Raw genomic sequence first — 24,380 nt, 5'->3', positions numbered from 1 at the left:
CACCTATACATAGGTTTGGACCTGTATTCCTTGCGACCCATACAAAATCCTTCTTCAGATTTTTCTTTTTCAGTTTTTCAGAATGGTGTGGAGATAGGGGGAAAAATAATGGTGGAGAGCTATTGAAAGTTCACTACAAAGCCTCCATATACAAGGAGATTATTTAGAATGTAAAACATTATTTTGGAAATAAAAGTATGCTCCAAATATATATTTGTTGTAATTTGATAGCTTAAACCTTGCTTAAAACTTGTTCATACAGGACATAGACATAACAACTGGCTTGAAGAAATTGCTCTGTACTGTCCGAAAAACCTGATTTAGAATGATTTCAGCTATAATTGTCTGAAATATAATCTCATATGCAATTTATATGCTATTTCTTCTCAGCTCTGCATAAGCATTTAAGAATGTATTCCCTAACGTTCAGAAAACCAATGTGCAAATGATTTGATGTATCCATAGGAAGTGGAAAAGAAAGCAAAAGTGAGAAAGAAATACGAACCTGTAGGAAAGTAGTAAGAGTGTTGTAAAGTGATTTAAGGGTTCTACCATATATATGCTCTTTGAGAATTTAGATGCATTTATTTAGCAGAACCTTTAGCATCTTTGTTTGCAACTGTAGCATAGTAATTAATTTGACTTTAAGTCCTTTGTTTAAATCTTACAGCTTCCATAGTTGTTTATATTTGCATAGTGAGTATATTCAGTATTCTGTTATTCAATTGCTCTTCACATGTGCAAATGACTACGTAGGGTGACAAGGCAACCAGATCCTTAGGGTAGCGTAGATTGATACAGAGGATCGTTAACCTGACGTACTACATAGGTGGATTTTATTCTAAATTAGAGTAGATCAGCATTTGGCTATTGTCACAGGATCACGTACACATCCTGGTAACAGATGTAATTCTTAAAACAGAAGTTACATGAAATGTGAAAAACTATGGAAATCTGATAAAACATTTTCCCTGGATAAAGACATTTTGGAATGCTATTGTAGGAGAGCTGCTATTGTAAGTCTTCCCTAGGAAATAAAGTAGCTTTTTATAATCGGCATGCCTCAAGCCTAATTTCTTTTCATTCCTTCTATAAATGAGTTATTCATACATTGATACAGAATACTGCTATTACTATGTTAACTGCCTTATTTCTTCTGAAATTATATGTGCAGCTTCAGTTGCAATTAAACCAAGATCTAGGCATCTTGCATCAAGATGATGGCTCATCAAAAAATAAAAGAGGAGTTCTTCCCAAGCATGCTACAAATGTGATGAGATCTTGGCTCTTTCAGCACATAGGGGTAAGGCCTGAACATGATCAGCAGTCACAGGTTTTTATGTAACTCTTTTATGTGGTCTCTTGTGATTTTTGCTTCATAAAGAAGGTGAATTTATTCTGTTGTTATTTGTGTAATCTCAGTTCAGTTTTCCCTGAAGTCATTTGGACTAGTTCCACAGTCTAATGTCTGTTGATTTTATTATTATTTTAATAAGTATGTTACATTTGTACCTCATGATCTCAATAAACATTCTTAAAAGGGATCTTTCTTCATTTCATTGTGTTGAGAACTTAATGCTCTCTACACCCTGGTTCATGGCACAAGGGAAAATAGTTCCATCTGTGTTTTGTGGGAGTTTTTTGTAGAGGAGAATTTAAAATTTTCTGGCTTTATCTCCTTTCCAGCAGTCCTTCTAATGTGTACCAAGTGTGTTACTATCTGCTTACGCTTTCAATAGAATGACTTTCCTTTGCAGAAAGGATAAATGAGTCTCAAGTTATGTCACAATGTTTAGTTGATTGATACCTACAACTATTACAACTGTTTTACAACAGACAAATGATACAAGGAAACTGTGTGTATGCTTCTTATGTTACGTGCACTCTCTTCATCCATTTAGTTCAGAGTAGCTTTATTTAACTAGAAAATGCTTGTCAGTACTCTCATATGACATTACCTTTAGACGGCATAACTAATCAGATCTTATCACATGCTGTGTTGCCCCGGGATCACGCTGTTTAATAAAGACTGCCAACCATGAGAAGCTTTTTCTTCTGAATTACACATCAGCAGTTTAATGGTATCACATACACTTTCAAGGATAAAATCGATTTCGTGTAGTAAAGCACTCTTTGTTAAATGGTTTTTATCTATAAAAGTTTGTGAGGTTTCTAAAGTTTGTTTTTTAACAAGTCAGATGGTCTTAATCTAGCAGCTTGAATCAGTTGTAATAAAGGAGTCCTTATTTTTGATGAGGAGATGAAACAAGCTTATGCCTTTTTTGTTTGCTTTTTTGTCCTGTCTAGCATCCATATCCAACAGAGGATGAGAAGAAACAGATTGCAGCACAAACAAATCTGACACTACTCCAGGTTAACAATTGGTAAGAGCAAAAATTCCTACTTAATGTCTGTTGTTGTCTTCACATGCTTACAACATAGAGAAATCATTAAGAGTATAACTTGGACATCTGGAGTTGAATTTACTGTTCTACGTGTGTTACAAAATATGTATAAAAATACAAGAATGATACACTGATACACAAGCATATTGTTTTTATAGTAAGGTATAATCATACTTGTGCCATTTAAATTATATAAGGACTCCAAAAAACTTTACAACGTTAAGGAGTTAAGATTTGGTCTGTTGCTGAAAGAGGTGGAAGTACTCTCATGTCTCTTCTGCAAGTAAAAAAATTGAAGTTTAAAGCCTTTTAGTGACCTGAAGTTCTGAAAAGTGTTCTCTGGTAATCGTGGTTGCAAATGTTTAAGAAGTTACTGTCAACAGGTATTCATTCTGCTCTTGTATCAAAGGATCCTGTCCTCTGAGCAGTGATGTCTGAATGGAGAGTGTCAGTACATCAGCTACTCTAGTTCATGGTTCAACATGTTCTAGCATGTCTCATCTTCACTAGAGTTTAAAATAATACACCTCCCCCTGCAGAAGAGAAGAGCAAGGGTGCCGACATGCATCATATTCTGCTTGTGGTATTGGTTCCTAAGACTATTGCAGCTAAGTCCAACAGGGACCTCCCTCAGATTTCAATGATGCTCGTTGTGTGGCTGCAGGGGGGTCCGGTGGGGAAATACTCAAGATAGTAGTAGTACACTGGTTCCAGAAGTGGGACAGTGTAACTGCGCCTTTGTGACATGGTAGTAACGGAGCTCTATAGTACTGGGATTCAATTAATGTCTCTGCAAAGCATTGCATTACACCATGTGGACCTTCCAGCTGCACCCTACTTCCTCCCATTGCAGGTAAAGATGGGTCCTGGATGTGTTTTGTTAGAGTTAGCAAGGGATGCTATCCTCAAGTCACAGCTCCTTGCCACAGCTAGCTGCGTTGAAATTGATTCAGTTAACTGCTGGTAGCTAAGTGAGATGTAGTTTAAGTATTTTCTTGTTCGCTAGCAGAAAGGGGAAGGGCAACAATTAGCGTGCTAAAGTAAACAAGTGTATATCAGGGAATCAAAAGGAATTGGGAAAGATCTAAAAAATGTGTTTGCTGTTGTCTCCTGCATCAGGAACCAGACCTTGAAAAGCCAGAGAGCCTATAAAATAAGTAATGCAGGAGCTTAAGGAGGTAAATGAAACCAGACCAAGTAAACTAGGTTAGGCAGGGGCTAGATTTTAGCTGAACCGTAATGAGGGGAGTATCAGCTTTCTGAGCTGTGCTGTCAGCAAGTTTTCTGGTGCTTAGTTTTTAATAAGATCTTGAAACGTACATCTGTCATGCTGTCTGGAGAATTTCCCCTTCTGAGGTGGGGGGAAAAAATGCTGCTAGCAACAAAATGATAGAAGTACTTTCTTATCTAGTTCGCCAAAATCAAAGGATGACAGTGTTCTGGGAGCAGTTTTACACATTAAAACGGATGTCAAGCCAAGCTGATAGGGAGAAGATTTTATATTCCTAGTTTTTTTTTCCTCATTGTATACTTTGTGAATCTGAGAGATAATTTTACAGCCAGCTGGTGATAAGTATTTCTTGTCTTCAATTGTGTTTAGGTTTATCAATGCTAGAAGGCGAATTCTTCAGCCAATGTTGGATTCCAGTTGTTCTGAAACTCCCAAAACAAAGAAGAAAACAGCTCAGAACCGACCGGTTCAGAGGTTCTGGCCTGACTCCATTGCCTCAGGAGTTGCTCAGCAGCAATCGAACGAGCTCACAATGTCAGATGGTAAGGAGAACTGGCTAAACTACAGATAATGAAGTTAATTCCTCTGTAACTGGGAAATTAAGGGTTTGATGCTTTTTGGGGGAGGAGGACTTCTTGATATTTCAGTATAAATGTGTTAATCTGGAAAAATATAATGTGTCAGTTTCTCCCTCTTTAAAAAGTATCAGTGTTTTGGGGGGATATGCTATTGGAATTTATTTTGAGAGACTGTTGCTTTTGTTTCAAAGGTTATGGAACAGCAGAACAAGGTTAGATGTGCAACTGAGTTCTCTCAATATGCATGTGCATGTCAGTAGCATTCTGTTTGATTAGCAGTATTGGACTGCAATTTCAGTTACGTCATTCAGTTACATCCTGTTCACATTCATTTTGCTGTTGCTAGAGGGGCTGAGCATCTGCAATTCTATATATGCCTCATGTTTCAAGTAGAACATTGAGACGCAGAGGTATGTGAGGGCCGCCAAAGACTTTGACTGAAGTAACTTCCTTAGCATCAGATCAAACAAATAAATGCAATTTAAGAAAGGTACACAACTGCTTTAATCTCAGGACCATCCCTTCTGTCCTGCTGCTTTATTCCTTTCTGGTTTTAGCAACTTTTTCCTCAGCCTCCACTGGATCTGACAACAGCTGTATCCATTTAAGTCACCTTGAATCTCTATGAATGCTCCCATTTTTTTTTGCAATTAATTAAACTGGAATACTTTGCAGAAATGGTCTTGTGATAACCGGATTGGAGAATTGCTGTAATGGGTGTCCATAACGCAGTTAAGTTTAAGATTCCTGGCCAACTTAATTCTGACATTTCCTGATATTCAAGTGTTTGACAACCTATATAGCTTTTGTTTTAATTTAGTTCCTTAGGTTTTCTTCCTGTTGATTAGAAACAAACTCTGTTTTATATAAATACGTATTACTTAAAATTAGAAACCAAGAAAGATGCTAAAGTACTATGATTGTGCCTCTCCAGGTGCTGTTGTAACAATTACAGCTCCAGTCAACATGAATGTAGACAGTCTCCAATCTTTGTCATCCGATGGTGCTACTTTGGCTGTTCAGCAAGTTATGATGGCAGGGCAAAGTGAGGATGAGTCTGTAGACAGCGGTGAAGATGATGGAGGAGATCTCTCAACAACAAATATCAGTGGGCTGGTCTTGGATAACAGCGATTCTCTGCAGTAGGAAGCAAGAGAGTGTGACAAAATGTCTAGGAAAAAGAATGGACTGACTGACTGACTGTTTTTATAGTTTGCACAGCAAACATTTTACACAAGTTTTATTTCTAATATGTTTTATATGTAGATATAGAAGGGTGCACTTTTTTGTATTTCATAGTAAGCTTAAAGAGTGTTTTTGCAGGTGCAGCAACTTCTTTCAAATGTGTTTTTTCATTTATTTTCCTTTTCTTATTTCAGAAAATTATATCTAGTAATATAAAGAACCACATAAGCACCCCTTTGTTCTATGAATTGGAAGTGCTGCAATTTCTAAAGAATTATGCAGTTTCGATTAGTGCTGTTATTTAACACAGCTCTTGATGGGCAGGTGATGTAAATTTAAAGCATGTGACACTAGTGTGTGGACTTGATCATTAAGTTAGATGCATATATTTGAAAGATGCTTCTGCACCTTAAAAACTGCTAGTCTGAGGTGGACAGCAACACACACAAAAAAGAAAATGTTGATGTGTGATTCAGTAGCGAATGTATGGCAATTTAAATAAGTTTAGTTTCTCTCATAGTCCGTGAGCCTGTTTATCATTTGCTATAAAAACTCCTATTTTTACCTTGCCGGGGTTATTGGATAAAAAATATTTTTATAAATTCACTAGGAATTGGGATGACGACTGTATTAAGCAGGAGGAAAAAAAAAAAAAAGAATTTCCAGAGGGGAAAAATAAATGTTTAGTATTCCTATTTGGAAGGTCTGAAAACTGACCAAATTTAATAAACAAGCCTATGCTAGCATTCTATGATTCTCAGCTATCCCACAGTGATATACTATATTTGATAATAGCATAAGAAGGGCCCACTGTTTGATGGGATTTTGATATTGTCAAACATTGATTTATATTATGTGTAAACTAATATTCAAATTACATTAACTCTGTATCTAGACTTGTATCTGAAGATATTTGCTAAATGAGTATTCAGGTAAGTAAATTCAAATACCCACAACTTTTCCAGTTATTAGAGAAATTTAACAGTTTATAGTTTGTACAACTGAATCTGAAAAATGAAAAGCTGCCTACTATACAGTCATGAATTCTGCTATTTCTCTGCTATTTTATTGCATTTGAAATATTTTCCCCTATACAAAAAGAAATATAACTTATGGATTTATATAAAATTTCTTCAGATCTGAAGGTTACTACCGGAATATACAGCAGGCTTTATTAGAGTAGAAAATCCTTGTGTGTCGTTTAAAAACTAAGAGCTAATGATGAAAACACTTATTTTTGTGGTAAGAGTTCATTTCTTTTTTTCCCCAAAGTTTGGACTCTATGTCTGCCTATCCGTGAACACTTACTTTTGGAACTTTTGTATTTCCCCATGTTAAGTACAAGTAACAGACTCCACGAGTCTCATGGTGAGATCAATGTCTTCTGTTCCCCCTGTCCATTTGTGACAATGTTTTGAGTTAGATCAAAGCCAGAACATCCTTCTGATTTAGGGCAAATCTAGTTGCATTTCTAATGTGACACGGAAAAAGATGTTAGCTTTTAGAATCTTTAGACATTGTATTTGAACAAAGCCCTTTGACAGATGCAAATATTTAATTGAATACTTAATTTCTGCTTCAGAAAACACTCAGGCATGTGCTTAGGTCCCATTGATTTCAGTAGGATTAATGCATGTACTTAACATGCTTAAATGGTTGGAAGGTGGTCTTTAAAGGTTGTCTTCCAAGGCAAATATAAGTTGATATGAAGAAAAATTTCGTAAAGAAATGTCAGTAGCATTGGCATACAGACATGGAGAATAATACTAGTTTTCAGTGACTAGTAGCTGTTTTGAAAAATTGGCGTTGGGTTTTGCTCAACACAAGTGGTGTTTCTGCTATGGCTTTCGCTTATTCCTGGCTGAGGATCTTGCTTCTTAGTTCAAATGCTGTAATGATCTACTCCAGCTGGAGTGGTAATTTCTAAAGAATGTGTTTTCTTCTAACTTCTCTGCTTTGCCACTAATGTGCCATGTTTGTTAAAGAGCATAGTAGATGAATGATGAAAGATTTAATTAGGAGGGCGTTGACATAGCATAACTATCTCAAAAGCTATTGTCAAATTCAGTTTGACCCCAAAACATTTCAAAAGACAGCTATCATATACAAATCATGCTCTTCTGGAAACATTCGACCTACTGCTTCTACAAAGGATACCTGAGATGACTAGAACTGAGAGACAGATTCTGTATTTTTCTTTTTAGTTATTTTTCATTTAATTCCATAAGTGCTTCATCACCCCCACAGTTTCCATTACGTAGTTTTACGTAGGTTTTATTTGTTGGTTTGGGATTTTTATTCAGCTACCCTTGTTCATATTTAATAATGCATTAATTGTTGTCCTTCTGGAATGTAGGCAGATGAATAGTCTACTTCTCAGTGTGTACAGGCCTATGGACAAATACATGCTTTTCCAAATCAACCTATGCTGGAGAAACAGGCCATTTCTCACTATCTCCTTTTCCTCCCTGACCAGTTGTTGCTGCCTTGGATATACCAGCAGAGCTTTCCCCAGTGTGCCCTGAGGTAGTCTAGGAAGCAGCTGAGCCGGCAGATCTGTTGGGGCAGTGAGTAGCCAGCAGTGAAGGGAAGGGTAAACCAAAATGGGCAAAGAACTTGTGTGGTTTGGAGATAACGTGGCAGTGGGCATTTGCCCCCACTTCAAAACTATGAGAATTGAGATCTTAAAAAGAGAGAGGGTATACAGCTGGCTGGAAGAGGATCCAGGAATACGTAGTTTGTGCGCCACTTGGAACTCAATTGGAAAGAACCAGGCATCAGGGTTTGAAAACTTCTGAAAGTTTATTTTTCAGAAAGAAATCACTACCTGGTTAGCTTTTTCTATTCCCCCCACCTTACATGCAGAAGTACTGTGAAAGGGAGAACGTGGAATAGTTTGTAAAATTGAAACATAAAAACATAGGGACATGAATTCCTAAAACTGAAAAGGCTTTACCAATGTAGTCAAAGGTATTGCTTAATATATGGAACTCAAACCTTGTCTTTTAACTCAGTGAGAATTCTGTAGTGGGTATGAGCTGCACAGAAGTGCTTGCTCTTTTCACGATTTTAAAAAAAAAAAAAACAACCCAAAAAAAAGCCGAACACCCAAATGAAAAAAAAGCAGTATCCTTCCTTTTTTGCTGTGTAAAAAAGATTGCTGGTTTAAGTAAAGCATCACTATCCAGGAAAGGTACGTGTTTACATTAGTTAAAATGTTTTTATAGGGGACCTAATTTTAAACCCATATATAATTACCATACTCTCACCCCCACCCCACCTCCTGACCCCAATTAAAGTCATGGTCATATGCAATAGAACTAATTTGTTTTTTTTAATCAATGTAATTCTTCTGCAGTTATGATTATTGAAAATTTTAAAATGTTTTCAATGTAATCTTGATCATTAACCCAAAACGGGGTTCTCAGGCCAATTTTTCCAAGATTTCTGTAACAGGCAATGCAATTTCCTGTTGTTCTTTAACTTTAGAAACATTGCGGGTTTTGTAAATCAATTCCAAATTGATCAGGATATATTTTTAAATGACTGTTCCAAAAAAAATAATCATGTTGAAAGACATTTATAATTGACAGGCATGGCTCTGGCCCTGCAGAGAATTTCCTAGATCTGGATATTGGGTCAAAGTGGAGTCCTGCTGACCTCAGGGAAACTCCGTGAGGCTGCATGTCGGGCTGCATTTACCTGCAAAAGAATCAGTTCCTTGTTCTGGTCCCTGATCACTATTAGGAACTTTTCGGAGAGCCCTCAACTTTATCTTCCCTGCATACCGAGGTTTTCTTCCAGTGGAAACCACGGTATAGACGAAGGGCTTAGAATGGCAGGAATTTGTGTTGACCTGGTGTGCACCACCTATCGTTTTGATGCTCAAAAATATGGCCAGAAGGCAGACCTACACTGAGGAATTAGTTCCCGGTTCCTGTTCTTAGAAAGTAGCTTCAGGTTTATGAATATTCTAGTGGAGTAGGGCCACAAAGACAATGCATGAATAATGTATCTATTCATTTCTCTAATCACATGGAAAAAGAATTAGAAGGCAGTTCCGCTTCCTGACTTCATGAACTTGACAGCCCAGAGGATGAAACAAAGCCTTTCCAAGGGATGGTAGTTTCATAAAACCATTAGACTTGTAGCACTTAAACAAACAAAAAACACCCCACAACATCCTGGTATTTTGAAAAATTGGAACACGTGCATTTAATTGTAATTAAAGTTGGTTGAAGATATATTTTCTGAAGCTGAGTCGTCTTGGGAGAAAAAAAACGAATAAGTATTTGTCTATGCAAGACATAAATGTCAAAAATGTGTGAATTACCCATTCTTAGGTGCTGTATTGTTACTGTCTTTGACTTCTGTTACTTTGATTAGTCTTTTAAACCTTTCAGCCTTATATTCAGCTTAGTTTTTAGAGTTGAATAGGCAAAATGTAGTTTTGAAATCCTGTTGGAAATGTAACTAACCTTCATTCCCTCATGGAAGTCTCGCATGTTAAACAATTGAGTGAAATGTTTTGGTTTCCTAATAATAAATTCAAACTCTCTCCACCTCCAAAAAACAGAGCATATCCATGAAAATGCAGGTTTAATTGTAGCGTGCAAATGATCAAATCATCAGCCTTGTGCTGAGTACACTTTGCTCTTCACTGTTCAGTGTAGCTGAACAGTAAAGCAGGTTGGTTTTGCCAAACTCAAGCTCAGTGTGGATTCCTTCCCTCCCCACCCTTGGCTTGCTAACCTCCTTCAAATAGGTTTTGGGTTGTTTAATTTTTAGGTCCTAAAAGTAACTTGATCATCCAGTGTAAAGCGTAGTGAAATTGGCACTAATGTGCTTTTAAGTGGTTACCTAAATCATGTTATTTGTTAATTCTTGTCACCTGGAAATATAAAAATCTGTTCCTTTTCTGTGACTTGGTTCTTTAGGACCTGCTGAGTGATCACAGCTGGTTTTGCCAGAGAAAAGCAAGGTGCGAGAAAGCAGTGAAATGCCTTACCAACCTTGTAGGCTACTATAAAGATACTGACTTCGTGTTAATAGAATCCAGTGTTTTCGGGTCGTGACAGAAGTCGCTCGTAAATCTTTCCCTGGGTTAGCAACATTTGGTCTGTACAATTGACAATCTTTAAAATGTGAACCCTGTAACTTTTTTTTTTTCCCTTGGTTGTTAAGGGATTTTGAAGCAACTGATCTATCAAGGGATAAAATTAAAAATCAGAATATGGTTCATGGGTGATTTACTTTACTGTTCTCTGTGAACTGAAAAAGCACACTTTTAAAGCGAAGCATTTACATTACTTTAACAGTATTGTTTGGCTGAAAGACAAATATGTTTTCAAGAAATCTTGAGCATAGTTTTGAGCTAGTTAACCAGTTCTTGGCCAGGGACAATCCTCAGCCTTTTTGTTTGTTTGGGTTTTCTTGTTTATGCAAATGAAGAAAAATGTTTACTAGTTCTTACCATTATGGGGATTTTTATTACACTTTTGTAATGCAGGAGCAGCTTCAATGAAAGAATTAGCAGGCAAATAGTCCATACTGCGTGTGACTTTGGGATTTTTTTTGTTGTTCTTCCAGTATTGTTAATTAAAATGGCATGGACATCAAACTTTCAATAATGGTTCCAACCATATATGGTAGCGACTTATTTGAAGAGACTGCCCCCTGTGCAGGCCCCGTGTGTTAACTGCTTAGCCAGATTTGTAAAATTGCCATGTTCTACTAGATCAGAAATCTTCATGAAATGAGCAGCTTTTTTGTTACAAGATAGCGATTCCTCTCTAGCAAGAAACTCAAAACTATTCCGTCCAGTGTGTACGAGTCTTATTCAGCAAAGATGAAGACAGACATGGTGCTCTGAAGATAAAATGTGCTTCTGCTTAGCACCGGAGCATTATTTATTCCTACTGTTGCGTCCCCAGCACCTGGCATGGTGACATCCAGGTGTGATCCCCAAACGGTACAGCCCTGAGCCCAGGGCAGCTGGCTGAAGGCGCCCTGCGTGGCACTGCACTGGCTGCGGCTGGTACAGCCTCATGGGGCCCTGCCAAACTTTTTTACAGGTTTTTACTTACTCCAGAACATGTCCCTGAGGATTTGGAATCTTATTTTATTTTTAAAGGGTTAATCTGTGATTAACGGAGTAGCATGTGTTCTAGACATTTGATCATTTCTTTGTCTGACATTAAATGAGTGCCTGAGAATAACTCTTGGTGGTATTGTTGGAAATAGTTTTAGCTCTACTGCTGCCAGGGAGCAATTTTTTCCTTACTTTGAAGAGAATAAACAACCAACCAACCAACCAAAAAAACCCTGTAAAGCAGATTTTTTTTCACCTAAATTACGTCCAGTGTAGTGTATTCCTAGTCCAATGGTTTCAAATTCCCCTGGAAGATGAATCCCCCCTTCTTCAAGGAGGCATTACAGGAATTAGAAGGATAGTCATAAGAAACTGATGAGCCCGTTTGCTCTTGGGGAGCACCTGTTTACAAAGCAGCACTCCTTCAGTATGCAATTTTAGGGCTGTTTCTAAATACTGCTCTTTGTGGAAAACTAGAGCAATATCCTCAATGCTGAAACGAGGGAAAATAAACTCCACGCGCCGTGTAAAATGAGGGCTCTGCAAAAAGTAACAGAGAAGGCTGGGACACATACTAGGTAATGTATTACTTATTCAAAATCCGTATTTAAATTCATGCAAGTTCAGTGTGCGCAAGGTAGGTAGGATTGAGCCTGTGGTGTATTTAAAAAAAAAAAAAAAACCAAAACAAAAAACCCAAAACAAACAAACAAAAAAAAAAAAACAAAATGAAATTACAAGCCATCATTTAGATACCCTACTAAAATCTGAAACCAATGTGACCTTCGTAGGTCAGGTTTGGTTTCTCTTCGTGATGCAACTGTGATCTAGAGTTTATGAAGTCATTGGAGAAAAGCTCCTATGGGTATTTATCATCTCTGTTGGTCTTTGGACTTCTGCGTCACTACTCGCACCGGTCAGAAGATCAGGCCCATGGTCCTACTCCTGACTGTTATTCCTAGCACCCTTTTTGTTAAGTTGGTCGCTGAATCCTAAACAGGGACTGATGCATCTACTAAATGTGAATGTGGAAATAAAATTTAATTTAGAGACAATTTTTGTTAAGATCCAAGCATTTTTAAACTTATATTTTTTTAATAGTTGTGAAAAATACGCAGATCATACTTAAGAAATTCGTGATTGACTTGTATGTCATTTTTGTTGTGTCCCTGCAGCCTTTCGCTGTGAGCTACAAACCACGGAGACTCTCTTGACGTTCATCAAATCCTCTTTGCCATACATTTCTGCGCAGCTCAATGTATAACCTTGTTTGGTCTTTAAGATTTAGACTGCTTGCTTTCAGCAGAGGCTGGCGCACAGAAAAGACAAGGGGACTTTAATTATATGTGTGATTACATAAGCAATTACTGCACAGGTACTGATTTTTCCAAGATCCAAATTAAGGCTGGGAAGGAGAGAGAATATTTCCATTACTGGTGTCTCACTGTGTTGTATATTGGAACAAGAGGGTGATTTTTTTTTTTTCTGGACACAAAAACGTACTATTTTGCCCAGCTGATTCTGATTAACTTTCTTCACCCAGTAGTACAGCTGGATTCAGACCTGAAAGCTCTTGAAAAATTTGTGTCATCAAATGAAACTCAGCGATTCTGAGGAACTGAGTTGACATTTGTTAGCTGATACCTGCGCTGCCTCGGCAGGTGCTGGGGGGAAACACTACTCCTGACTCACTTGTAAACAAAGTGACGCTTTAAGTAGCCACATAAATAATTTTCCTCTGAAATCCTCCATTCTGCTTTCAAACAACCATTTTAGTATTCCTGTTCTTTTTTTTTTTTTTTCCTTCCCCCTTTTTTTTCTTTGAAAGCTGGCAACAATTAATCCTTGATGACGTACCCTAGACTTTCCCCTGTGTCTCTTCAGCTTTTGAATGGTGAATTGTGTTGAATAACGACTCCGCAAATCGCTCCAAGATTCAAAGCCAGCTTTGCTGGAAAAAGCCCAGTAACTTTACAGAACTGAGTTGTGGATGCTGCTATGAATGCAGTATTGGAATGGTAACTAAAAATAAGCTGTCCCTAGCACAGAGGAACGACGTTACAGCTAAATCACTTTAGTCCTAAAACAATTTGTACATTATTTTCCCAAGTGAGTGTGTGTCATTTTTGTCACGTACATGCTTTTTTAATAATGTGTTTGCCCCAGTGAAAGGTCTTAGGCATAGAAATACGCATATTTTAATTCTCTGCCTCACAAAATATGCACACCTTAGGGAAACATGCAAACCCCCTCCCTATTAGACCGTGCAAATCCTTAATTTAAAGATGTTGCAGTTAATGAATGGTCAGAAAAATCCATTTCTGCTTTAAATTTCAGAAGCAAAATATATACGGCATCAAGTGTGCATATTTTGGGATTGCCCCGAAACTCCTTACCAGCAGCTCCTCTTCCTTATGTGGCCCCTTTCTTGCTGTTCTGTAGTTCCGACTCAGATAACCCAAGTGTCAGCTCTTCTGCTCTTCCTGGAGGACATCTGTTTTAAACAGCACATCTACATGTTTTGCTCCCCCCTGCCCACCCACACGGAAGAAGGAAAGGCTGTTACTCGTAAGGCAGAGAACATCTAATACTTGGGACTTCTCTTATTACCCAGCAATATTGTTGGCACTTTCTTCTAAAATACCTCCGTGATTTTTCGCTGTGATATTGAACCAAAGGGATGTGGGAAGAAGTCTCGTTTTAAAAATCTGCTTTGGCTCGATGTCCTGCTGCAGGTCAACTTTCACTTCATACTATTTTTCTTTTCATGTTGTCCCTGTCACATTTGCGTATGCGAGTTTAGTTCTCATCCTTGTGCCATTTGCTGGTTAGTACCTTGTCAGGGCAACTGCGTACACTTAAAATTTCCTATAAGGAACAGGTTCGAAAGATAGATAGTGTCAGATTTTACCTCCCTCCCTGCCCCCGAATTTTGATGAAAAACTATTTCTAGGGGAATGTGGTCAGTCCATTACCAATGCTGAGTGGGTGCAGTTTAGTTAAATTAGGGGATCCTCTAGGAAACCTCTGCCACGTTCTCCTGATCGGAAATCACGAGTGCAGAACCTGCCACAGGATCAGGATTTCTGATAATTTAAGACCGTAATTCCTAGACAAAATGACAGGCAGCCACTCTCAGCTGGGGGAGTGGAGCAGCAGGGAGGATAAAGCTGTTGGGTCACCCACCCAGAAGGAATTGACTTCTTCTGGCAGGGTGTCGGGAAAGGCAGAAGGACTTGGGCGAACGCTATCTTGGCACTGGGTATAGTTGTGCCGAAAGGACACCTCCTAATGGGCTTTCACTCACCGATATTTTACCCTGGTATTTTACAGCCTCGTGAGGCAGGAACCGAGACGGCATGCTAAAAGGATTGATGCCCAAAACATGGTTCTATTTAAATCAATTATTCAATCATTAATACAATGAAGAAAGGCCCTCCCAGTTCCACAAATAACTAAGCAGCCGCAGTGATCTTTTACAAAGTTATGGGACGCTGAAGAACACCACCAACCTCCCCAGGCTTGATCGTGCTGTATGTAAAGTGACTTATTTTTAGGACTTGCAAATTTCAGCTTTTGACTTGATTTTCAGGGCTAATTTAGGGATGCCCAAGAGTTTGTGTGCTGCTTTGCACTTCAGAAACGTGTACGGCTCCTTACCTGTGAAGACATGCCCAGCTGGGAGGCAAAGGTGCAGTGACCATGCGAATGGGTGGCCACAGCACTACGCCGTCGTCCAGGCCGTGGGGAAAATCTGACCTGGGAAAATATAAATAACAATATCAGCAATACCGTGTCCAAAATGTAGAGGAGCGCACGGGGGATTAATACAGGAGAATCCAGGACAACACCCATTCGAATAAAGCACGCTAAAAGCCAAGACGTTAAACTTTGATGAATAGATTCTGACAACTGAAGGGTGCGTTGTCTTTGAGTAGGGTTTCTCTTCTCTCCCTGTGCTGCCACAGCCGGTCAGGGGAAAAGTAACATCGTGCGGCTATTCATTTCGGTGTCCTGAAATGCAGACAGAGATCCTGTGAGGCTTCCAGGCAGAGGCTTAGAGGTGCAAGCTATCCTCGGATCAGAGGTGGTGGCAGCCAGAAGGTGGTGTTCACCACCTCCAATGGGCAGCTTGCAGAGGAGCCGGTGGGGACTTTTTTTGCATAGATATTTGAAGAATAATTCCTCCTTGTTCCCATGCTAACCCAGTATGTAGAGCATTCACACAAAACCACTATTATTCAGGGATTGCTGTCTGTCGGTCATTCTCTCTGTTCAAAGGTTATCCGTCACACAAGGAGGGGGGAAGCGGTGGGACAGATAAGATGCGTGACAAAGGATAAACAACCCCAGCAGCCCACCACCCTCCCCAGGCGACAAGGAGTCTGCCCAAATCGCTCGTGACTCCCTTCGAACAATCACTACCTGCTTGCAAAACCCATCCTGATTTCCTTAAATGCTTGGCAAACACAAACGAGAGGTAACCCCATGGACTAAGATGCTCACGCCTTGCAAGCATATACAAGATGTGAATTCATAGAATCATGGAATGGTTTGGATTGTAAGGGACCTTAAGGATCATCCAGTTCCAACCCCCCTGCCATGGGCAGGGACACCTCCCACCAGACCAGGCTGCTCAAAGCCCCATCCAGCCTGGCCTTGAACACTTCCAGGGATGGGGCATCCACAGCTGCTCTGGGCAACCAGTCCCTCACCACCCTCACAGGAAAGAATTTCTTCCTGATTCGTTCAGCTATTTGTAAATACCTGGACAACATGTAATTAAGACCTGTAATGCGAGGAATTTCTTGCACTGCTGGCTTCAGCAGCAGCACAGGCTGTCTGGTATCTGGTCTGAGAAGTGACAGTGAGCTTTAACCTTAATAAAGATTTTTTTCAAGCACATGGAGAAGAGCGGAGGAGGAAGGGATGCCGGGTAAAATGCCCTTCCCGGTGACAGAACCACATCCCCTGGGAGCTGGGCAGGACATATGTGGAGCTGGGGAGCCCTGGCAGCCAGATGGACCGGGAGCACAGAGCACATGGAGGCTCGGGCACCCTGGATGCTCGGGGAAGGCAATTTCTGACCCCCTCCCCGTGGCTTGGCTGCAGAAAAATCCCTGGTGGAAGAGCTGAATGTCCACTATGGCAGCTCAACGTTGGTTTACGTCCGAAGTCACTGTCTGCCTTCTCTAATAACACCTACCTCAGGAAACCAGGGGAAGGGAAGAGGTGGTGTTTCCCAACCGTATTCCTTATCGCAAGTGAGGGGTTTCTCAACCCTGAATGGCAAAGCAAGCGCTGCAGAAGCTGCTGACTGCCCCAAGATGACTTGACTTGCTGCCTCCTGTGGTTTTCCAAGGGGAGCGGGGGGGAGCGCGCGGTTGCTTTTGCGAGGCCATGTCCCCTCTGGGTTTGCAGTGAGCGCTCTTCCTCACCCAGGCCAGCTCTCCACTTCACCGCGGTTTTCTGCAAATCATACAGGCAGGAGGCGAAATTGCTGAGTGCTTCGGCTCAGCAGGGCAAGTGGTGGCCACAAGGGTCATCCCACCAGCAGGGACAGGATGGGGAGCTTGCCAGGTGTGGGTCAGGAGCATGAGGGGGGATGTTTTCCCTGTTAAAGGCATCCTCCTCTTCTCCTGCTCCCTTGCTTTCCCTGTCCCTGCAGCAGACAGTGCAGGACCAGGGCAAGGAGGTATCCCAGCTGCACATAAAACACATCCCCTTATGTCCCCAGCACGTCCCCTTCATGCGCTCTCAAACTGCCCGGTGTGAGCTCCCGAACCAGCATGGCCCATTTAGTCCCCGAGAGCCCTCCAGCCTTGGGAAAAGTCCATGCTGGGGGTCCCAGCCCGCTACCAGCCAAGGGCCACTGGTGGGGTGGCCATATGGAGGGGGACAGTGCAGCCACTCAAATGCCCGTATTCCCCAGGCCCAGCTTTGAGGTGCAGCGGATTTTTTGGACATGCTGAGCTCTAACATCTCTGGCAGAGGCTCACCAGAGCCCAGGGCAGCGTCAGCATCCAACAGCTCCAATAGATGGGGACCCTCGTTTCATCTTGAGAAGCAAATTTGCCCATTCCCTCCAACTTTTTCCCAACCCTTCACCTGAATTTCATCTGCTCGCTGTTTTTTTGCAGTCGACCAGCATCAGACCGAGCATTAGAGAGGAATACGAAAAGAAGCCGGGGGCACATTTAATATTTCCTCAGGTATACCTAGGGACAAGGTGGCTGGAGAGAAGTTTGCCTGGCCCAAGTAACACCAGTTAGTGCAGGAGGAAAGTATATGCGTGCTTATCAGTAAAGTTCCCAAAAGTTTATTGGTAAAATTGATTTTATGCAATGCCTTGAAGGAACACAATTAACACTTGTTAACTTCTCAGCCTGATGAAGCTGTGTTTTTTAATACAGTCTCCCTGTACATATATATATGTATGTGTGTATATATTTATGTATGTCAAAGCATTCAGAAGATGGAGTTCTGCCATATGCTGTGGCTCCAGCAGCGGCAAGGGGAGACCAAGAGTGAGGAGGACACAGCCACTGACATGCAATTTGGGGTATTCCCGCTGAACCGGGACACGGACGACGGGGTCAGCTCTGGGTAACCGCTTCATCCAGGCGTCTGTGAAGGACTGACCCTTGACTGCCAGCATCCTTTAAGGCTCTGCTCGGGAGGGTGGAGGCATGAGAGGCGTTTGCCTCCTCCTAAGAACAGAGCCATGCGCTAACCCACTCCCAACTTTAAAAAAAGCCTGGAGAGGGGGACGTCAGCCCATCTGATTTTGGTCCCACCACTTCGAATTTGATGGAATTACAGGAAGCGAAAACCTGGATCCTGGGAGGAAGTTTATCCAGCGAGTTGGCTTACGTAGTGCTATCTACGCACTGTATAAACATAAACACATACAAAAGCCCAATCATCTTACAAATAAATAAATAACTGTGTTTGTTCCGGTTACATGCTAGCAGCAATCTAAGCTCTCCTAGCCCACCGCCATGGAACAAACGTGACATCAAAGAAAGCTCACCCCCGATAGATGCTTTGCCCTGGTTTATAAATGACATATACAATGCGGCATCTCTCTAGCGCCCGAGGAACAGTATGGCACCGCTCCTCGCCCAGTCCTCCAGGACAGTTTGAAGCATTTAACCCTTTTCAGCGAGGATGTCCCCAAGGTGCAGAAAGCCTTCTGCTGCCGGAGGGTCCCCCCCGTCCTCCTGCCCTGGGCCGGCTGAGAGAAGAGGTTCACTCCTTGCCCTCGCCCCCGCTGCACTGCAGCCGTCCCCCCTGGGGGGGGCAGGTGCAAATCCGTGTCCCCCGGCTGGTGACGGTGCCGGCGGGGACCGCCATCTCCTCCTCGTCGTAGCAGACGCAGCGCGGGCAGCCGTCGGCCACGGGGCTGCCCACGGCCTGGCAGGCATGGGGCAGGCGGGGGCACAGCGGGACGCAGGTGATGTCCCCGCCAGGCTGGCAAGTGCACAGCTTGCGGGCAAAGTCGATGTAGAAGGAGCGGCCGGCAGGGACGTGGCCGCTGGCGAAGCCTTGCATCTCGCAGTCACTCTCCAGGTAAGGGGGGCAGGTGCAGGGTGGGGGGCAATGGGGGCAGCAGCCCCCGGCTGTGGGGGGGGTCGGCCCCTCCACATCCCTCTCGGGGCACGGGGGGCAGGCGCTGGGGTCGCAGGTGGGTTTCGAGGCCGCACTGCAGAGGAGGAGGCAGGCGAGCCACAGGCGAAGGGGGCCGGCGAGAGCCATACTGCTGGGGGGAGAAAGGAGGAGACAGGCACAGGCGTCACCTGGACGTGGGCACAGCAAAACCCCACGGTCTGGACCCCCCCCGAGGTCTAAAGCGAGGGGGATGCAACCGCCTGTCCCTGACATCCCCGCTAGCCATGGGTTTGGTCAGCTGCAGCTTGCTGGGACCAGGGTGGTTTGCTCTAAATCATGGAGTCCTGTGCCCGAAAGCTCCTCCTGGCTCAACCAAGGTGTCTTCCACCCACCAGGTGCTCAGGGGGCTGCAAGGTGGGCACCGGGTTAGCAAAGGCCACATTGCAGCACACCCTGAGCTTTGGCACGGTTGCCCTGGCCAGCAAACAGCGCTTGTTCACCCCTATATTGATGTTACTAATTTACTTTTCAGTGACTAATTGCTCCTGGGAGGCATTCGGGCATGGACACATGAGGCGCTCTGGGGAGCTCTCTTTCTTTGGTAGCTTGTCCTGTGGCCGCTACTGCGACCGGGACCCTGCTCCCCCATGGAGCAGGTGTGGGTGCCGGCCCCCAGCCCCTCAGCTGCACCATTGCCGGCCGGCAGCTCCCGGCCTGCCTTTTCCTGCCCCCTCGCTCCCTCGTGGGAAGCCGAGGGAGCCACCTCGCCCCTTGTTTTCAATTTGTGAAGCCTTCGCTTTTTAAGGAAGATTTTTCAGCTACCGGGCACTCTTCTCCGCTCTTTGCCTCCCTCCGTCTATTTTCAACTGGAGAGTCACTGACAGGCACGAAATCCCTTCCCTGCGTCTGCTCCCTCCCCCTCCACTCACACACCCTAGGATGCACAGCCCCGCCTGGCAGCTCAGGCTGTCTCCCTCCTCTATTTTAAGGCTGAGGATTCTTTTTTTGAACTGCCAGCTTTTCGAGACACTACCTTTCTTTAAGGGCAGCCTTTCAGATCCCTTCTCCCTGCCTGAGTGACCTTACGTCCTGCTCTATTAAATACTCTCGCTTCCCTCCCGCGCTGGGTCCTTCCAAGCCGGGTCACTTCTCTGGCTGCCCCAATGCCAACTTTGATTACAATTATATCATGACCATCATGCTGTGCATTTGGTAGCCCCAAAGTCCTAACTTTTGCAGGCACGCAGCTACTTGCAATGACTTCTTAAACAAAAAAAATAAATTTCCAAATTGCATAACCCTATGGAAAAAAAAAAACAACTTGAAAGCATGAACTCCGTCCATCTTCAATTTGAAAAAAGGAGAGACCGGACCAAGTAATTCACTTTAAAGCCTTCCTGGTTTTGAAACAAACTCTTGTTTGTTGAAGTTACCAGTAACTCTGCTTCATCCCTGCTGTAAGTCACTGTTCTGACCCTTCATTTCACTCACACATTTTAATCTACCGGTTACTTTATCACCGTTCCCAGCGGGCCGGTGGCTGTGCGGGGCAGCAGGGAGCCCAGTGGAGAGGCTGCCCCTCGGTGAGGCTCTCCCTGCCACAGCCCCACACCGAGACCTCCCTCCCAGCTGCTCCCAGCCTCAGCCACCCGCTTCCTCTGGGCTTCGCACACAGACGGAGCAGGGTGCTGCCATCATTAAGTCAAAGGTTTTGCACACTCCAACCTCTATCCAACCCCGGCAGCCCCATTCACCACCGAAACCTCTGACCCCACCTAGCAAAGAAACCGGGTTTCTTCAGCAGAGCCCATTTCCAGCAAAACCACAACGTGGAGTTTGTCATTCAGTGGCAGCAGCGGGAACAGCCCCCTGCTCGCTCCGGGACAGAATTTCTTCTTCATAATGTTTGACCTCCCGCTCAGTTTTGGCAAACCAGGCCGTGGGCTGGCCAAGGCGCTCCCCTCCTGCCCCACGTCAAGTCCCTGTGGGTCTCGGCCGTGGCCGTGGGGCTCTGGTTACCTGCAGGGTGGCCGGCCGGGGGGAAGGACGGGTGCTGGTGTGCGGTGATGGACCCTGAGCGGCGTCTCCGGTCTTTGCCCTGCAGCCCGCCAGGGCCCTCTATTTATGTGCCGTCGGTAGTGGTTCCATGATGAAAGAGTGGTGGGGGGAGGCGGGGAAGGCTCTGTAACACAAAAGGTGGCTGGGCAGGGCCAGCAAGATGTTTATCTTGCTAGTGGTGTTGGTTTAGTCTGTCTGACTACGGGCTAATCCGGCATCTCCCAGCCATCTGCAGGTCTGTCATCTCTCCCCACACCCCTCTTTGCAGACTTCAGCCGGGGTTTCTGAAGAGTCAGCACCCCCCTGCACCTCACAGGCTGCCGGGGGCACAGATGCTGGTATCCGGAGGGAAAGAAAAATGATATAAAAGCTCTAGCGAGGCAGCACAGGTGGAGGGTAGCCAGCTCTGGAGCTGCGATGCTCCCCCTCAGGAGCCGGAGTTTAGACATGGACCTTCATGGGGCACCTGTTTTATCCCTGTCTCCCACAGCTTCCCGGGGCAGGGCAGCCCTCCCACGCCACATGTGTGACACGCGCTGTTTAAAGCACTTTAGGTCCTGCGTGGCTGTTTTCTTCTGGATTAAACTGCAGGGAGCCAAGGCCACGTGTCCCAGCGGAGGAGGTTTGCATGGGTTTCACATGCGGGCATAACCCGTGTGCCCTGACCCGCGTGGGCAGCCCGAGCTGCCCCAGCGCCATTCGCTCCCCAGTGTGAAAATATCTTAGTCTAACATACTAATGAGCTCATATGGGACTGTGGAGAGCCGCAGAGGTTTTGGGAGTACTCACACACACACACGCTGCCTGGAGCAGGAGGTGTTGGGAGAAGCACCCAGGGTCCAGGCTGCAGGACCAGGGTCCATCTCCTGCGCTGGAGCCTGGTGGTGTGCTCTGGAAAGCAGGATGGGATGCTGCCCGGCCCTCACCCTCCTCCCGCCACCCTCTCACACATCCTCAAGCCTGAAAATCCCCATTCCTCTGGCAGACATGTGGGGTCCCGGCACCCCGCAGAGCCCAAGAGCACTGAGCTGCGCTGGGCACGGCGAGCGCCCTTGGGCAGCCGCCTCTCACCGGATACGAGAACACTGATAAGATCTCCGTGTCCAGGGAAGGGAAACGAACTCGAAAGACCAGTTATTGGGCAGCCCTGGGGACACGAGGAGAAGGGACGACTGATACAACACTGGGCTCTTTGTCCCGCTGCTGCCGCTGACGCTGTGTGCGGGCGCGTGCTTCCAGGTCCTCCGTGGGTTTCTGCAGACAAGGCAAATGAAACCTCCTCCACTGGTTGCTGAGGGCTTTTCCACCCCGGAGATGCGGTGGGCACGATAGCAGCAACCAGTCCCTCTCAGCACCCCGGGGTGCCAGCGAGGCAGCACTCTGCCCGGGGTGCGTGCTGCGGGGCCCGTTTGCATCCTCCGTGTCACCGTGTGCAGCAAACTACAGCGGGTGCAACGCCGACAACCCCGGCCAGGACAATGCCACCATCCCATGTGCCTGCTGGGGGGCAGGTGGAGAAATCGCGAAACGTCCCACGGTTGTGCCCAACTTTATGAGTTCCCACATTCCTAGTTAATGTACAGAAGCCACCGTAAATATTTGTGTTTACTGTTCAGCAGTTACTTCACCTCCGCTGACGTGCAGCTGCCTGACCCATAGCCTGCCTGCAGCTGGGTGCCGCTGCCCCACGGCACTGCTGCTGTGGCTGCTACTGGGAGCACTGGGATTCGGGCTGAGCCGCAGGGGCCGTGCGGGCTGCAAAGGGGCTGAGGGCAGCAGAAGCCTGGGCTGTCGTTCCCTGCTGTTAGCCCCTCAGCTGGGGTTTCAGCTGGTTGGTTTTTGAGACCTGCCCAGGTGAGCGCTGGCAGCAGCCATTCTGCTCAAGCTCATCGAATACTGCATTCTGTTCAAAGATCACAGTAATGGAACATTTTTTCCATAAACACACGCAGTTTCGGAGCGGTCAGCCCACCAGCATGGCCTGTCCCCCACAGCCTCGGTACTGCCAGCCCAAAAGCAGAGCTGTCTAAAGCTCCTGTTTGCACACACGCACACCCGCCGCAGCAGCCTGGAGCTCTCATTCCTGCTGCAAAGCTGTGGGGTGCAACCCAGACACCCTAAAACTTCCCTAACCCCCCGGGAGAGACCTGACCAGCATGCAGGGAATTATTTCCACGTGCACTTAGAGGGGCTGTCTCTGGGGCAGGGTGGCTGTGGGCTCCGGGCTCGGGCAGGTCACCGCCTCGAAGGTGCCCATGTCTCTGGAGCAGCCCAAGGGGTCGTCTCACACCTTAAAACTCATGAACTGCCTTTGGGAGAAGAACCGTCCCATGGAGGCACTTGCATAGGAGACAAGGGATCTGGAGGTCGGAGAGCAGGGTCCCAACCACCAGTGAAGGGGGGCTCCCTGCAAAGAGAGACGTGACACGTGGTGGAGACAAATCTCCGCTCCTTCTCTTGCAGCCAGGTCTGCTGCACAGGAGGACATACTGCAGCGAGGGGCATCACGAAGGGTCTGGCATGTCCCAGGCTTCAAAGTGGTCCAGATCCAGGCTCAGTTCTGGGCTTCATGGAGTTATGGGGCACTTTAAGACTTATACATTTGAGTTTGGAACACATGCATGGACTAATATCCTTCAGGTTGCAACAGAAATGCTAAAATAAATACGATACAATGAGGTTGAGCTAATCAGTTTTTACTTTTTCTGGACAAATACAGTTATTACTCAAGCAAAAACTTGCAGAAGATCCGATAAAGCTTGTGTCACTCAGGAAACAAAAGACAGCAGAGACACTCTTCCTAAATATAAATACTTTAGCATTCTATAATTTAATAAAAGCCTCGTGCAAACTAGATTAGATTGAAAGTATGGACTAGCCATTTAGCAGCAAGCCAAAATCAAAATTGATTGTTATCCCCTTTGAGCAGCTGCGAAGGCCTATGGAAAGATCGCAAAGTTCTTCGCGTTTTTTGAGAGCAAGTCCCTCAAACCGGGTTTCAACAGTGCTTTAGTTTGGTCCCACAGCCCTCCTTTCACATCTGCTTTTGTTTATGTTTTTTGCAGCCATGGCAAATGGCTCTTCTGACCTTCATCATCAGTGTCTGGAACATAATGTTCTGACAGTAAAATTAAGATCAACCCTCGCCTTCCCCTCCACCCCTTGATAACAAGCTCTCAGGATGTGTATTCGTGATGTGACTGTCACAGGCTGCAGGGATG

At 44.6% G+C, this 24,380-nt stretch overlaps 1 protein-coding gene across 7 annotated transcripts in view; it reads left to right on the top strand.

The window, feature by feature from the left end:
• Positions 1-10,631, top strand: part of PKNOX1 (PBX/knotted 1 homeobox 1) — a 46,651-nt gene extending 36,020 nt beyond the window's left edge. For all 7 annotated transcript variants that reach the window (XM_054188529.1, XM_054188520.1, XM_054188510.1 and 4 more), the window contains 4 exons: positions 1,175-1,303; positions 2,308-2,384; positions 4,006-4,178; positions 5,149-10,631. In XM_054188529.1, the coding sequence (XP_054044504.1) occupies positions 1,175-1,303; positions 2,308-2,384; positions 4,006-4,178; positions 5,149-5,360 (591 nt within the window). In that variant the 3' untranslated portion in view covers positions 5,361-10,631. The remainder of the gene's footprint in view (positions 1-1,174; positions 1,304-2,307; positions 2,385-4,005; positions 4,179-5,148) is intronic.
• Positions 10,632-24,380: the final 13,749 nt, after the last annotated feature.

The sequence above is a fragment of the Rissa tridactyla genome, chromosome 1 (genome assembly GCF_028500815.1).
Source record: "Rissa tridactyla isolate bRisTri1 chromosome 1, bRisTri1.patW.cur.20221130, whole genome shotgun sequence".
NCBI classification, from domain to species: Eukaryota; Metazoa; Chordata; class Aves; order Charadriiformes; family Laridae; genus Rissa; species Rissa tridactyla.
The sequence above is the reverse complement of the archived record's forward strand: the minus strand, read 5'-3'. Positions and strand labels throughout refer to the sequence as shown.